Here is a 16,114-nt window from a genome sequence, read left to right as displayed (position 1 = left end):
AAGGTAACAAAATGTAAACAAAGCCAAGGTGTCTGAATACTTTCCGAAGGCACTGTATACTGTGTACTCTTCATTATCTGTTCAATGTTTAATCCTTCCGTGCCTTGTCTCAAAACATAAAATCAAAGTTGCCCTGGGGGTTGAATAGACTATGCATTTGAACCATCTTTAGTGCCTGAAAGCACCAATTGCTGATTTTACGGCTTAGGGGCCCAGATATCAATCACTAAGAAGGTACCTGGAGTCCCCATTACAATAGAAATTATCATCAGAATAGTGCTCTTAATAATGGTCGTCACTCTTTCTTGTTTTTTTTTTTAATTAGCTAGAGCTTCTCCTGTGAATGTAAAAGTGCTTCCATTAAACTGAAGTAAATCTGAATAAATGTAGACTAATGTCAATGATTGTGTGACACCTGTTACCAACAATAAGTATGGTTTGCTCCTGAGGTCAATGCACCCAACTAGGGGAATGACTTAAAAACGTATTTAGGGAATTGGAGTGGATAGGATTGTGATGTCAACTCTCCGCAGGGCGAGATCTTGAGAGTTCCTCCTTAGCCTGGGCCCCGGCCCAGTGGCTGTGTACCCTGTTCCGGCCCGTCACTTTCCCCCCATTATCGCCGGAGGATTAGCGGTTAACGGTGAGCACCCTTCGTTGACCCTTTTTTGCTGTGACACAGTGGATCCCGGTGGCACTAATAGAGTTCTGGCTCACTGCTCCTCCCAAAGCACAGAGACTAACTCCCGATCCAGTCACCGGTATGACTGGCCACACGCCGCACCCACAGAACTCATTTTGCGATACACTGCCTCTCAACATGCAAATTAGCGATGTTATGATAGCCACTAATTAAAACGCCCAAAAGGAAATTGTTCACTGCGATTTCCATTTTATTTGGCATGTCTCGAAACGGTCCGATGGTGAAAGGGAAATTAGTGCTTGGCTAGGCGTGGCACCATTGAAGAACAATTGGTAATTGGCTGCAGAAGAAGTACATTTTATTGGTAATTGTTTGTTTACCTGATGATAATTCTACTTATAAGCTTATCTCGATTTCTTTTTTTCATTGGTGCTCACTGGCAACTGTTGTAGTCTGAAGGGTTTAATGAAAGTGCTGTTACTTATTTTAGGACAGGTGGATGCTTTTTTGAAAGAGTAAAATAAGTTAATGTGCCTCTTATGTATGGATAATTTTTCTGTTTTTGTCAGACCTGCCTGCAATTAATGACGCAATTTGTATTGTAACACATAGAGGTGGCCATTCCGTAAGCATACACTTTGTTTCCTGCATGGTGAAAGACAGCAATTCTTCAAACCTCAAGAACAAGTCATCAGTGTAGTTGATTGACATATAGTGTCTTTGCGCGTGTTACATGTTGAATTGATGAGGCAAACTCACTGACATGAGACTCATCCAAGATGTTTATCTTGAATTGAAAAGCAGGAGCTGATGACATTGCAATAGGATTGTTTGTCAAGCAAAGTAAGTTTGATTTCTGGACTCTAATTGCTTTCATTCTGTAATCCTCAACTTTATAACAGAGGATTTGCATATTTTTGTTGGAGGATGCTAGATTATACATTTGAACAAAACAGTTTTTCTGCTTATTATAGCCAAATACTAATTTGGGAAATTCCCTGTATTGCTTGTAATTACCACCTTCCTTGCATCATGCCTTCTTGTGATCAACCTCCTGTTGAAACGGTACCCAAAACAAAATAACATTCATTCTCAATGTCTTCTACATTTGTTTGTGTTCTCCAGGGGTGATTTATGCTGTGTAGGCTATGTTATTTAGTAATGTAGATGTGTCACTGCATGCACACCCAGAGGAACCCATCAAACAGTATCTAAACAGTCATTTCAAGAACAAGAGGAAGCTGTGCTCAATCCAATAGGGGTTTTATCAGACTCCCATCAGACACTAATCCTTGGTTCTTGGTGGAGCATGGACGCTAACAGCGTGGTGACTACGTGTTTAGACAGTATGGCTGACCCCATTTAGTTGACTGGGTCGATAGGCTGTTGGTTGACCAAGATGTTTTTTTTGTCGAGCAGTCTAAAATATATACAGTACCAGTCAAAAGTTTGGACACACCTACTCATTCAAGGGTTTTTCTTTATTTTTACTATTTGCTACATTGTAGAGTAATAGTGAAGACATCAAAACTATGAAATAACACATATGGAATCATCAACTGTTCTGCCTGCGGCTATGGAACCCTGACCTGTGCTACCTGTCCCAGACCTGTTTTCAACTCTCTAGAGACAGCAGGAGTGGTAGAGATACTCTGAATGATCGGCTATGAAAAGCTAACTGACATTTACCCCTTAGGTGCTGATCTGTTGCACCCTCGACAACCACTGTGATTATTATTATTTGACACTGCTGGTCATATATGAACATTTGAACGTCTTGGCCATGTTCTGTTATAATCTCCACCCGGCACAGCCAGAAGAGGACTGGCCACCCCTCAGAGCCTGGTTCCTCTCTATGTTTCTTACTAGGTTCTGGCCTTTCTAGGGAGTTTTTCCTAGCCACCCTGCTTCTACACATGCATTGCTTGCTGTTTGGGGTTTTAGGCTGGGTTTCTGTACAGCACTTTGAAATATCAGCTGATGTAAGAAGGGCTTTATAAATAGATTTGATATTATGGCAAGAAAAGCTCAAATAAGCATAGAGAAAGAACAGTCCATTATTACTTTAAGACATGAAGGTCAGTCAATCTGGAAAATTTCAAGAACTTTTAAAGTTTCTTTAAGTGAAGTTGCAAAAACCATCAAGCGCTATGATGAAACTGGCTCTCATGAAGACCGCCACAGGAAAGGAAGATCCAGAGAACTCTGCCTAGAAGGCCAGCATCCCGAAGTCGCCTCCTCACTGTTGATGTTGATACTGGTGTTTTGCGGGTACTATTTAATGAAGCTGCCAATTTGACGACTTGTGAGGTGTCTGTTTCTCAAACTTCTCAAATGTACTTTTCCTCTTGCTCAGTTGTGCACCGGGTCCTCCCGCTACTCTTTCTATTCTGGTTAGTTTGCACTGTTCTGTGAAGGGAGTTGTACATGGCGTTGTACGAGAGTTTCTTGGCAATTTCTCACATGGAAAAGCCTTCATTTCTCAGAACAAGCATAGACTGACGAGTTTCAGAAGAAAGGTCTTTGTTTCTGGCCATTTTGAGCCTGTAATCAAACCCACAAATGCTGATACTCCAGATACTCAACTAGTCTAAAGATGGACAGTTTTTTGCTTCTTTACTCATGACAGCAGTTTTCAGCTGTGCTAACATAATTGCAAAAGGGTTTTCGAATGATCAATTAGCCTTTTAAAATGATAAACTTGGATTACCTAACACAACGTGTCATTGGAACACAGGAGTGATGCTGATAATGGGCCTCTGTACACCTATGTAGATATTTCATAACAACTGTGCCGTTTCCAGCTACAATAGTCATTTACAACATTAACAATGTATATATATATAATTCTTTTTTTTTATTGCACATGAGACCTGTCTGATTCACACCTGTCTCAGTGAGCTAATCCATTGCAGAGGCCGTGGGGATGGCACACCAGTATCACTAGTAGTACATTTACCGTTAATTCCCATAATTTCTCATATTCAACTTTTTGTTTGGTTATGGTCATTTCTGTTAATGCATTCAATGTTATTATTACAGTATTTTACCATTATCATTGTGGACACGTTATTTGCGGACCGTACAACCCAGGCTACACTTGTGTGGAACAAGTTTAGTTTTTTAAATTAGATTTAGGAGTTGTCAATTTATTCATTGTCGTTTGTTTGTAGTGCTCCTGTCAATGTTGCGTTACGACGCGCACCAGATTATAGATAAAAGTATGCCTAGGTTACTTGGCCTGTGCGCAATTGTAGGCCTTTAAATGTTTCCATTTGGGGTTCTAATAGTATTTCTGATTATTTTAACTCACCAACATTGTGGAACTTCTCAAAGAAATGTTTTCTTCACCTCAAACAGCAAGGAAACAAAGTCTGTTTCTAGATCCTTTGAGAAGGACAATAGTCCCTCAATGTAGCCTATTTTGTGAAAGGGGGGAAAATGTCATGCTCTGATCTGGTGGAAACGTTATAAAATAGGCCTATTTAACATAGTTAGCAATATAAGTTACTTTTATAATTTTGATTAACCACATGATAATGATTTTGAGATGTTAACATTATTATAAATTAAATGAAACTTTTCCACTATATGTGCATATTAAAATCATAACTGGCACGGTAGAAATAGTAAGAAAAACTGGTACTCCAAATGAACAAGGTTGCCGACCTCTGGTGTAGCCTATTAGGAGCGTAACAGCAGGAGCATAACAGCAGAATCTGCAAAGGCCAGCAGCAGCGGGAGGAAGAAGGATGGGAACAGGTTATTTTTCTTCTGGTTAGGCTATCTTGATCTCTGGCTCCCTCGAGTCATTTGTGTGTAATTATTTAATCACAGTGTGCTTAAAGCATCAGTCAAGCTCAGTAGCATACATATAGTTGATTTTATTAAAACACATAGCTACCTACACATTCTATACTTTTTGACCAAAATATATATTTTTAGTCTGGGACAGCCCTATTAGCAGCAATGCAGGGTGGACATATCCTGTGCTTGTTAAACTAGATTAAAGCCCCATCAACATGGCAGCAGAAATAATGAAGGCCCATGTTATCGGACCTGATGTGGAGAAAGTTGCCGCACCACCGTTTACACTTTCATGTTGTTCTTGAAGTGACAGTTGAGATTCCCCAGTAGACAGGCCACTGTGTTCGGGCCCTACCTCTGAAAGCATCTTGTCCCTCCCTTAGGCATATCAATAACAGCGTTGACATGCTCTTCCTTCACCGTAATGACTACTAAAATGCCTGTATGTACTTGTATTCTCATGTTTCTTTAATTCACATCACAGTGTTTTTTTCTTTTTTTTTTTTTCTTTTATTAACAATTATTATTATCACTGCATTGTTGGGAAAGAGCACATAAAGTAATAATTTCACTATTGTTTTACACCTGTTGTACCCTGTGCAAGGGGTGAATAAAAGTTGAAAGTTTAGTCTTTGAAATTACTACTGTGATTAAATAATGAGGGAAATGGCGCCTGGCAGCTTTTACATTTGTGTCATGCTTCCTCCCCCGGCCATGATAAATAATTGTACGTAAAGAGGTCAATGCAATGAATCTCTGTCTTGTCTGTCATAAAGACAGGAAAATAATGCACCTGTGGGATTTTTGCATTTACATGTGACATGTTTCAATTGGTTTTGTTTTCTTGCATGTTCATAGGACCGCTTTTGTGTATATACATTAGCTTCCATACAGTGACTTTCTATTGGCCCAAGGCACCAATGTTTCATGTAACCTATCCGTCAGTCCATTGTGTATGGTTCAGTGTCTTTGTTTTTCTCATTTAATTTCACCTGTCAGTCCCGAGGGATGTCATTGACAGATGAGTAGAAAATGTTACAGAAAGACAATTGACATTTTCTCAGCTTTGTCACTCTGATGTTAGAGTTGCCGTGATCTACAGTGAAAATGGTGTGTCAGCTGAGCTGGTTGCTTTCCAACTGGCTGAAATCAATATTTCCAATTACATATGCCAATAAGCCCTAAAGTGGTTATTTACCACATTAGAACATGGAGGTATGGATTTTTATAAATTACTATAGGTTATAAGAAAAGAAGGCATTTGTTTTTCAATGCAGTACTGTTTACTTGAGTTGTACATTTGAGCTATTCAGAACAGTGCACCCTCAGTCGTTCAAGAGTGTTCCCGCTGGGCCCCTGTAGCCCTGCTCTTGGGCAGTAATTCTATAGAAACAGGCTGTAACCAGGCACTATACTATCATTACTACCCTGTGAAAATGCCAGCGAGTCAATCCTACTTCTCATTCTCTTGCACTTTCCTGGCTCACTGAATGTCTGCAAAGTGGATTCCTCAAATGTAATAGTGAGAAATACACTCAGTAAATCAAACATTAGGAACACCTTCCTAATATTGAGTTGCACCCCCCTTTTTCCCTCAGAAGAGCAGCAATTTGTTGGGGGCGTGGACTCATTGGGGCGTGCTTCCCAAAGTTCTGTCAAGATGGCTAGATGTCCTTTGGGTGGTGGACCATTCTCGATACACTCGAGACACAAACCTGTGCGCCTGACACCTACTACCATTCCCTGTTCAAAGGCACTTAAAGCTGTTGTCTTGCCTATTGACCCTCTGAATGGCACACATACACAATCCTTGTCTCAAGGTTTAAAAATACTTCTTTAACCTGTCTGCTCCCCGTCATCTACACTGATTTTGAAGTGGATTTAACAAGTGACATCAATATGGGATCATAGCTTTCACCTGGATTCACCTGGTCAATCGATGTCATGTTTTGTATACTCAGTGTATGTGACAGACTCACACGGAAAACTGTGGAATCCAGAGGAGGAACATTTTTGGGATGCCAAACTCCTGTTGTTGATGTTCAGAGGTTTCGAGGAGCTTGCTTGCTGACACACAAATGTGATAATGCAGTTGGCCGGCAGAGATAAGGAAAGTGGCTGCGGCCATTTGATAAAAGGGCGGGTTCTGTGGTTGTTGCCGGCTACGAGTGCGGCCAAGGTATGGCTGGGAGGTGGCATTTGCAAACTCTGGAGCAGCTGCTATCGGCCCTGACATTTTAGTGCCTGCTGTCCATTAGTGGCACAGTGGTGGTGCCCACAGCACTGAAAGGTGGTGAGCACAGTGCCCACCACCAGTCTGTTAGCATGTTAATGTCAGGACCCACTTGGCAAAAACTGGTTGAATCAACTTTGTTTCCACGTCGTTTCAACAACAAATAATTCAATATGATGAAGTTGAATCAACATGGAAAACTGACTGGATTTGCAAAAAATGATCAACCTTAAAGATTTTTGTATTTTTCCTAAATCCAATGAAATGGTGAAATCTTTTGTTGATTTGACATTGAATTCATGTTAGTTTACAACTCAACCAAATGTACAGCAAAACTAGACGTTGAACTGACATCTCTGCCCAGTGGGGAGACTGTTTGTCAGTGCATCTCCAGACATGACGGTTGTGGCCTCTGGGAGTTTAGACATTGCTATAAGACCAATCTGAGTCTTTGAAATTATAGTTATTTTCCTCTTGGGTATTCGTGGAAAAGCAAGAGCTGCTCGCTTATAAAATTCTTGACTTCTGTGCCGCTGTCATTTCTTTAGTCTAATATATGCAAATTGCACATTTTCAATGTTTGTCTGATGTGAGGTTGAGCCTCGCTCTTTGTAAACTAGGGCCATGTTCGGTATCCAGGAAACTGGAGAAAATGTATTAAAACGGAAGAAGTACTACTTGACCTTTATGAACGCACATATTTGTCCTCAAAATGGATCCCAGCCCTTCTGTATGTGTTTTCCAGGTGTGGAAGCGCTCTGGAGCCTGGTTCTACAAGGCCCTGCCCAATTACGTGCGCCCAGGGAAGGAGGGGCAGAGTGGGGCTGCTCTAGGACTGCAAGGGGCCCAGAGAGGAGGGCAGAAGATGGCCAAGACTTCCACAGTCAGTCAGACCTACACATGGGCATACAGCAAAGGTCAGTCATTCACTCCCCATGTCCACTGTATTAAAGCCTTATGTCCTTATTTGGAATAGTTTAAAATCTATGGGTGAATTTGGTGTCATTGCAGATTCTGAGACATGCACAGAACTGAATATAACCATCAGTTCTTTATATACAGTACCAGTCAAAAGTTTGCTCATTCAAGTTTTTTTTTAATTTGTACTTTTTTCTACATTGTAGAATAATAGTGAAGACATCAAAACAATGAAATAACACATGGAATCATGTATAAACAAAAAAGGTGTTAAACAAATCCAAATATATTTTATATTTGAGATTCTTCAAAGTAGCCATCCTTTGCCATGATGACAGCTTTGCACACTCTTGGAATTCTTTCAACCAGCTTCAAGAAGTAGTCACCTGGAATGCATTTCAATTAACAGATGTGCCTTGTTAAAAGTTTAATTTGTGGAATTTCTTTCCTTCTTAATGCGTTTGAGCCAATCAGTTGTGTTGTGACAAGGTAGGGGTGGTATACAGAATATAGCCCTATTTGGTAAAAGACCAAGTCCATATTATGGCAAGAACAGCTCTAATAACAGCTCTAATAAAACACTGACGTTATCAGAGCGTGACGTATGTTTGTTGTTGTTGAACGCTGTCGAATGCCGAAACAAACTTGTCCTGTCCTCTGGCATCGGGCGTCTCAATGGAGATGTTGAGCCCGGAACTAACACAGACCAGAAACAGCTTTGCCACCCTGGATCCAGAGGTTCCGGCGCCTTTGTCCACGGCTCTGTCTCCCTCTCCGGTGACTTCTCCCTCGGGTTCAGATCCTCGGAGCTCCCAGCCTCACCAGACTGTGAGACTGCCTGAGAGACAGGACCATTCAACATCACCAGCTGTCATCATAGGCAGCTCTATGGTGAGAAACATCTCGGTTCCCAAAGCAAAAACCCTGTGCTACCATGGAGCACGAGTACAGGACATAACAAGGCTGCTTCTGACTGTTCTACGACAGATGCCGGGAGCTGACACTGTCGTAGTCCATGTGGGGTCCATCGACATCAGGAGGGCTAGCTCGGAACATTAACAATGGACTTTAAAGAACTGATTTTAGCATTAAAAGACTGCAAAAAACAGCCAATAATTTCAGGTCCAGTACCATCGTTGGGCCGCGGGTGTGAAAGATTCAGCAGACTGCTGGCATTACACATCTGGCTAAAAGACTACTGTAGCTCTGCTGGAGTCACTTTTATTGATAACCTTGACACCTTCTAGAAACAGAAGATACTCTACAGGAATGAAGGAGTCCATCCAAATCATCTTGGCTCCTGGACTCCAGGCTGCGTTGAAACTGGTAAATGATCCAAGACCAGATCAGTTAATCCCTACCATTGTGACAATGAGTCGTCATAAATGTACATGATCTTGGGGGCATTGGCAAACACAATGTAAGTAATTTAATTTATGTACCCCTAATTGCACCGAATACATCTGTTTACCCTACAGCTATTGTAAGCAGTAATCATGAGCCTATACACCAGAGTTACACTGTTAGCACTGAGGCGGTGTGCTATATTAGGAAGACCACTTTATGCAGCTCACCTTGCATTCATCAGCTCCAATGTAAATGACATGAATAAATCTACCTCTGATAAGCTTCTCAGTAAAACATAAAAAACAACCAAACAACCCAGAAACAACATGACATTTGTAGCCTAAGAAACAAGGTCCATGAAGTCAATAACTTGCTTGTAACCGATGACATTCATATTCTGACTATCTCTGAAATTCACTTAGATAATACCTTTGATACAGAAATTCCAACGGAGGCGGTGTTGCGGTCTATATTCAGAACCACATTCCTGTAAAACTCAGAGACGATCTAATGTTAAATACTGTTGAAGTAATATGGCTACGGGTTCATCTGCCTCACCTAAAGCCCATTCTTGTGGGAAGCTGCTATAGACCACCAAGTGCTAACAGTCAGTATTTGGATAATATGGGTGAAATGCTTGATAATGAATGTGATATCAACAGAGAGGTATATTTTCTGGGTGATTTTAAATATTGACTGGCTATCATCAAGCTGCACACTCTGGAAAAAACTGTAACCTGTGCCCGCAACCTGGATCACGTTGTCAGTCAATCTACCAGGGTAGTTACAAACAGCACAGGAATTAAGTCATAAACATGTGTTGATCACATTTTTACTAACGCTGCAGATATTTGCTTTAAATCAGTATCCAAATCCATAGGATGTAGTGATCACAATATAATAGCCATATAAAGTTCCAAAGACTGGGCCTAATATAGTGTATAAGAGGTCAGACAATAAGTTTTGTAGTGATTCATATTGATGATGTAAAGAATATTTGCTGGTCTGTGGTGTGTAATGAGGAGCAACTAGACACTGCACTTGACGCATTTATTCTACAATGTAGAAAATAGTAAAAAAAAAAAGAAAAACCCTTGAATGAGTAGGTGTGTCAAATTTTGACTGGTACTGTATTTGTACACCCCTTCAAATGAGTGGATTTCGCTATTTCAGCCACACCCATTACTGACAGGTCTATAAAATCGAGCACACCGCCATGCAATCTTCAAACATTGGCAGTAGAATGGCCTAACTGAAGCGCTCAGTGACTGTCATAGGATGCCACCTTTCCAACAAGTCAGTTTTGTTAAATTTCTGCCCTGCTAGAGCTGGACCGGTCAACTGTGAGTGCTGTTATGGTGAAGCGGAAACGTCTCGGAGGTGATAGGCCACACAATCTCACAGAATTGGACTGCCGAGTGCTGAAGCGCTTAGTGCATAAAAATCATCTGTCCTCGGTTGCAACACTCACTACCGAGTTCCAAACTGCCTGTGGAAGAAACGTCAGCACAATAATTGTTTGTCGGGAGTATGTTCTCTCGAGTGATAAATCACGTTTCATCATCTGTCAATCCGACGGACTAATCTTGGTTTGGCTGAGAACGCTACCTCCCTGAATGCATAGTGCCAATTGTAAAGTTTGGTGGAGGAGAAATAATGGGATTTTGCTGTTTTTCATCGTTCGGGCTAGGACCCTTAGTTCCAGTGAAGGGAAATCTTAAAGCTACAGCATACGATTACATTCAATATGATTCTGTGCTTTCAACTTTATGGCAACAGTTTGGGGAAGGCCATTTTCTGTTTCAGCATGACAATGCCCCTGTGCACAAAGCGAGGTCCATACAGAACTGGTTTGTCAAAACCGGGGGGGAAGAACTTGACTGGCTTGCACAGAGCCCTGACCTCAACCCCATCGAACACCTTTGGGATTAATTGGAAGGCTGAGTGCGAACCAGGCCTTTCGCCCAACATCAGTGCCCGACCTCACAAATGATTTTGTGGCAGAATGAAAGCAAGTCCCCGCAGCAATGTTCCAACATCTGGTGGAAACCCTTCACAGAAGAGTGGAGGTTGTTAAAGCAGCAAAGGGGGGGGACCAACTCCATATTAATACCCATGATTTTGAAATGTCCACATACTTTTGGTCATGTAGTGTATGTCATTTTCGTAACCCATCTCGTAACTGACTAAAGGACAGCATAGGTTTCATGCTAGCTAATCTTGGGTGTTAGCCCGGGAGAAATTACAGGAGAGACGGTTGGGACGAAAATAACGCAATGTTAACTGACCTGTAATAAAAAAAAATTAAGAGGTTAAACACAGGCCGTTGTCTCTAGTTACTTTATAATGTTAGCAAAATATCAACCAAGTGAATGAATGTTTAAAAATGACATATGACATCATTATGCCTTAATCAATCGACTTGATGGGTCAGCTTCTCACATAAGCTCTACTCAACAGGTTAGTGGTTACACATATATATATTTAGGATTCTGGGAGTCAGTTACCTTGTGTCAATCCATGGAAATGTGTTGAGTTTTCCACTTGTGAAGAGGAGCGCGCATGACAAGGACAGCTGGAGTGTACTTGATTGGTAGCGCTAAGCATGAATTGTAATTGAAAATGGTGAAAAACATCTCCTTATTCCAATGCTTCATATAAATATTATGTGACACATTTTAGTCCAATTCATATTGTAAGGCAAAACATTGTGGTTGTGCCACATTGCAAGGTTGACGCATTGGTTCATTTTCAGACATTTCTAACCTATAGCGTTCATTATTCAAATCGACACAAACATGACATTTATGTCTGATGGTACCTGTACATATGTTGAAAGTAACAAGCATTAGATACCTGAAACTTGGAGATAAGACGTATTGTGCACTTCTCGCCAACTCCTCCTTTTATTGCTTTATCCTCAAATGTTGTTTTTTTTCTCTCCAAATGCATCCAAAGGAACTTTGTGACGGGAGCCTGAACAAACGCAGACCCATGTTTTCAAAGTCTCCTGTTTTGTCGGCCTCTTATCTTAATTGGACAGTTCCCATGGAAGACTGAAGCTCTTTTAGAGAAACAAGGTTTAGAAATGTTTGTTCTAACGTGTGTGGGCAGCTTCAAGTCCAATATCTCCTCCCTATACAACAGAAGGTGAATCCATTTTCTCAATTTTGCCTTGTCCCTCCCAGTTAGTGTTTGTTGCCATTCATCTTCAGTAAAATTGTCAAATCTGACAACATGACAATGATAACAGGGAGATGCATCATCATCAATCTATTGTCTCTGTGGAGCTATAACAAATCCTATATATTATTTGCAGTCGTGCTTTGGATGCACCTTACAAGTTTGATAAAACGTTAACAGTGAACGTGGACACTTACCCTCACAGCTTTATAACCCACAAGGTCAACCGTTGTCATGTTCACTGAAAGTATCATTGCCTTAGAATGTAGGACTCACTTTCTAAGGCCCCATCTATGTTCTCTATGGTGGTTCTCAGGGCCACGCTCGTTATCTGTGTGATGCTGAATGGCTAGCTGGGGGCCTCGGAGCACCGCTATATCACATATTTGCTATGACTCACCTGGGAAATGAACAAACAGCCTTTATTGCGAGGCCACAGATGTGATTTGTATCTGACCATGCTCCTGAGCCATTCTAAAAGCACTTGTCGCTGCATTTTCCTCAATAAATATGTTAGTGTCTCTCCAGTTTATTTCCTATCACAATGCTGTAACTGGAGCTGTGTATTTATTGAATCCCGCGCTAAATCCGTATGTCTGAGATATAGGAGGCTGAGCTTAGTTGATATCACCCTGTTTTTGGTAAACAGTTTGTGCCATTTTAGATTTCAACATTCTATAAGCTTGAAGGGCCACGTGTTTTGGCGTGGCATTTATGCTGTATATGTCTGGGGCCTGCTTTCCGACATTAAATCCATGTTTTCAAAGCGTTGCATACATGTATGTTCACTGGCCCCAAACTGACAGTGAGAAGTGAAGCCCCTCAGTCCATTTCTTAAACTGCATCATATTTATGACAGCATCTTGAAAGAGCAAGAAAATGTGGCCTACAATGGTTGTCGGGAACCCACTGCGTTATTGGTCCCTTATTAAAGATAACGTTAATATGAAATACTACCTGAAATACTAGGCAGCTGGTTGCAATTTGCCTAACCCTTGCAAATAAAACACTGCACAAAAGAAAGATTTATATTAAATTGGGTGTGACGCGGATAAAACCCAACCGTCTTTTATTCACGATTCAATTAAGTAGTTCAGTGCAGAGGTGTGTGTTGTCTGTGTGTCTGCTGCATAGCTCAGTACACAATGACAGTACCGTGTGTGTGCATTTGTGCATATGCTGTATAGTTCGATACACATCAACTGTGTGTGTCTCCTTAATGTATAGTTCACTACACATCTACCTGTCAGTGTGTGGGCCTGTGGGATGTTTAAGGGGATTTCCATAAAGACTCCCTGGACACCAATAGATTTATATTATCAGCTCTACTGTCATGGTCATTAAAGGGATGGACTTGCACTGAAACATACCCTTTCATACAGCCGTCTGTGGAGTCACACATGTAATTATAATCATTAGAATATAAACCATACACCCAGTGTTTCAGACTGTATTTATATACTGTCTACTGTTATTTCAAATGACAGATAAAATAGGTTCCCAAACCATCACCTCTTGCTTTACATCTGCACTTGAGAAGACAATCAACACCCACCCTAACACACACACACACATACCATGACATTCAGTGGAGGTTCCTCAGAGGAGGAAGGGGAGGACTAGTGCTTGACTTGGGCAGGAGCCTACCGGAGCTAAGGACCGGCACCTCCAATGTCCTACTGCTTGATGTCCTGTTCCTCTTATACAATATTAGATCAAAGTAATATGGAGCTCCTGCACCTAAACATGTACAATACCGGCACCCAAAATGAGTACCGACACCTATTTCAGTTCAAGTCAAGCACTGGGGAGGACCATCCCACTCAGTGAATTTCAGAATAAAAAAAAAATTGTTAAACATTTGAAAAGTGATCCTTTTTTAGAAAAAACGATATTAAATATATTCTCGTCACCAAATAACTGATTAAAACACACTGTTGTGCTATGAAAGTCTACAGTAGCCTCAACAGCAAGCTGTAGGGTAGCACCATGGTGTAGTCCTCCTCTGGGTACATTGACTTCAATATAAAACCTAGGAGGTGCATGGTTCTTACCCCCTTCCATAAACTTGCACAGTAATTATGATGACATCAGGTTGGAGGACGTCCTCCAACCTATCAGAGCTCTTGCAGCATGAACTGACATGTTGTCCATCCAATCAAAGGATCAGCGAATGAATCTAGTACTGAAAGCATAAGCTACAGCAAGCCCTTGATCATGACTCTCAGTTCCATTACATTTCACCTAAGAGTCATTGGACGAAGGCTTCTTCTGTACGGGGGAGTTTTGTTAAGTGTAAGAACCAACGCTGGAGTAGAGAAGCAGGTACGGAGAGTGAACATTTCATTTTGCACAGACATGGAACAGGACAGGAACAGCATCAGAAGCGGGTAACACAACGGCACGGGAATTAATGCTGAAGCAGGGAACAGAGCTGGGGAACAGACAGATATAGGGGAGGTAATAACACCGGTGATTGAGTCCAATGAATCGCTAATGCGCGTGACAAGGGAAGCAGGCGTGCGTAATGCTGGGCAGCCTGGCGCCCTCGAGCGCCAGGAAGGGAGAGCGTGACAGTTAAGAGCCCCGACTCTCGGTCTGAACATTAACACGCATAGCTTATGCTATGGTTTCGGAAGCGTACGGACCTTATCTTTCATATCAGTGAGAAATAATGATAAAAAGGTTAAATTGATATACACCTTTATAGTATTAGTGTTCCCACATGGCTATGTTACAGTGCATGTTACGGAAAACAGATGCAAGACAGAGTCGACTTCCTGTGCTAATTAGCTATCTCCTAATACCTGTGTGTAAACGTAAGACTATCACAAATGTGTTGTCACTGAAAAATACTGATGGCTTTTTAACGTTACATTTTTTTTTTTTACGTGTTAATGCAGCCAATTTTAGACTACTCAACAATTTGACTCAGAGAGGAATGCTAGTTATGTTAGCTCGCTGGCTAAGGCTCTTCACCACTCCAACTCTTCCAAGTCGAGGTAAGCTTTTGGTTTTATAAAAGTATTGCCACCGGTGTAACTGCTAAACTACGTGCTGTACACTACTTGGATTGTGGGTTTACTAACGCTTTAGTTGTAGTAGCTATATTGAGTTTAGCTAATATGGTGACAACAATGTAGGCTGTGTTGCACCGACAGCCACTGATGACATTACATCACATAGCATAAGCTATAGGCTCGCCTATAGGGCCCACTTCACATGTGCTTTCCAATAGGCCAGGCTGAGTCATGGTACGCCATTGTGGTCCCAGCAGGAGCGTAGGGGGGATCAGATGGTGCCAGCAGCTGCGGCTGTGAACCCCATGAACCACGGCCCACCGCCTCGGCGCAGGTGAGCTGATACTGTGTAGCCGAGGCGGGGGAGGGGTAGTGCATAACGCAATCTTGACACTGTGAGACTCCAGCAGGTGTAAAAGCTGATCTGAGTACAGTTCTTAGGAGCTAAGGAAGCATGCAACGTGACACCGCACTGCGTCAGTGGACGGTAACATGGGGACTTTTCAGGGGTGTAGTACTATAAGGGTGACATTTTCATAGAGCAAAATAATGGTGTACACTGCAAAAATATAATCTTTCAGTGTGATTTAATTTGAGACTTTGCTCCAGCAATGTGCATTATAAACTAATAATTAGGAAATACAGGAAACTATTTATGCTCATGTATTTAGAATTTAATCACACATTGTTGGAGAAAAGTCTAAAAATAAGTCACATTGCAAGATTATAATATTTTGCACTTGGCACAATTGTGTTGCACTAGAAAAATGTAGCCTTAAATCCTGTTCTGGAGTGATTGGAGTGAACACCGTACTATTTTATGAACTACAGTATAAAGTCTCAATATAATAAGACTCAGTATATTGAGACTCAATATAAATGTGACTTCCACATGTATAGTAGTGATTACCATGCAGCTACACTCTTAGAAATAAATGGGTTATTTTACTGTCCCCATAGGAG

At 41.3% G+C, this 16,114-nt stretch overlaps 1 protein-coding gene across 2 annotated transcripts in view; it reads left to right on the top strand.

Annotated features, from left to right (window-relative positions):
* Window positions 1-16,114, top strand: part of LOC129820062 (double C2-like domain-containing protein beta) — a 310,308-nt gene that overhangs the window by 35,273 nt on the left and 258,921 nt on the right. For both annotated transcript variants that reach the window (XM_055876894.1, XM_055876902.1), the window contains exon 6: window positions 7,429-7,600. In XM_055876894.1, the coding sequence (XP_055732869.1) occupies window positions 7,429-7,600 (172 nt within the window). The remainder of the gene's footprint in view (window positions 1-7,428; window positions 7,601-16,114) is intronic.

Source organism: Salvelinus fontinalis, chromosome 2, assembly GCF_029448725.1.
Source record: "Salvelinus fontinalis isolate EN_2023a chromosome 2, ASM2944872v1, whole genome shotgun sequence".
Classification (NCBI taxonomy): Eukaryota; Metazoa; Chordata; class Actinopteri; order Salmoniformes; family Salmonidae; genus Salvelinus; species Salvelinus fontinalis.
Note: the sequence above shows the minus strand (reverse complement) of the source record. Positions and strands in the feature narration are given on the sequence as shown.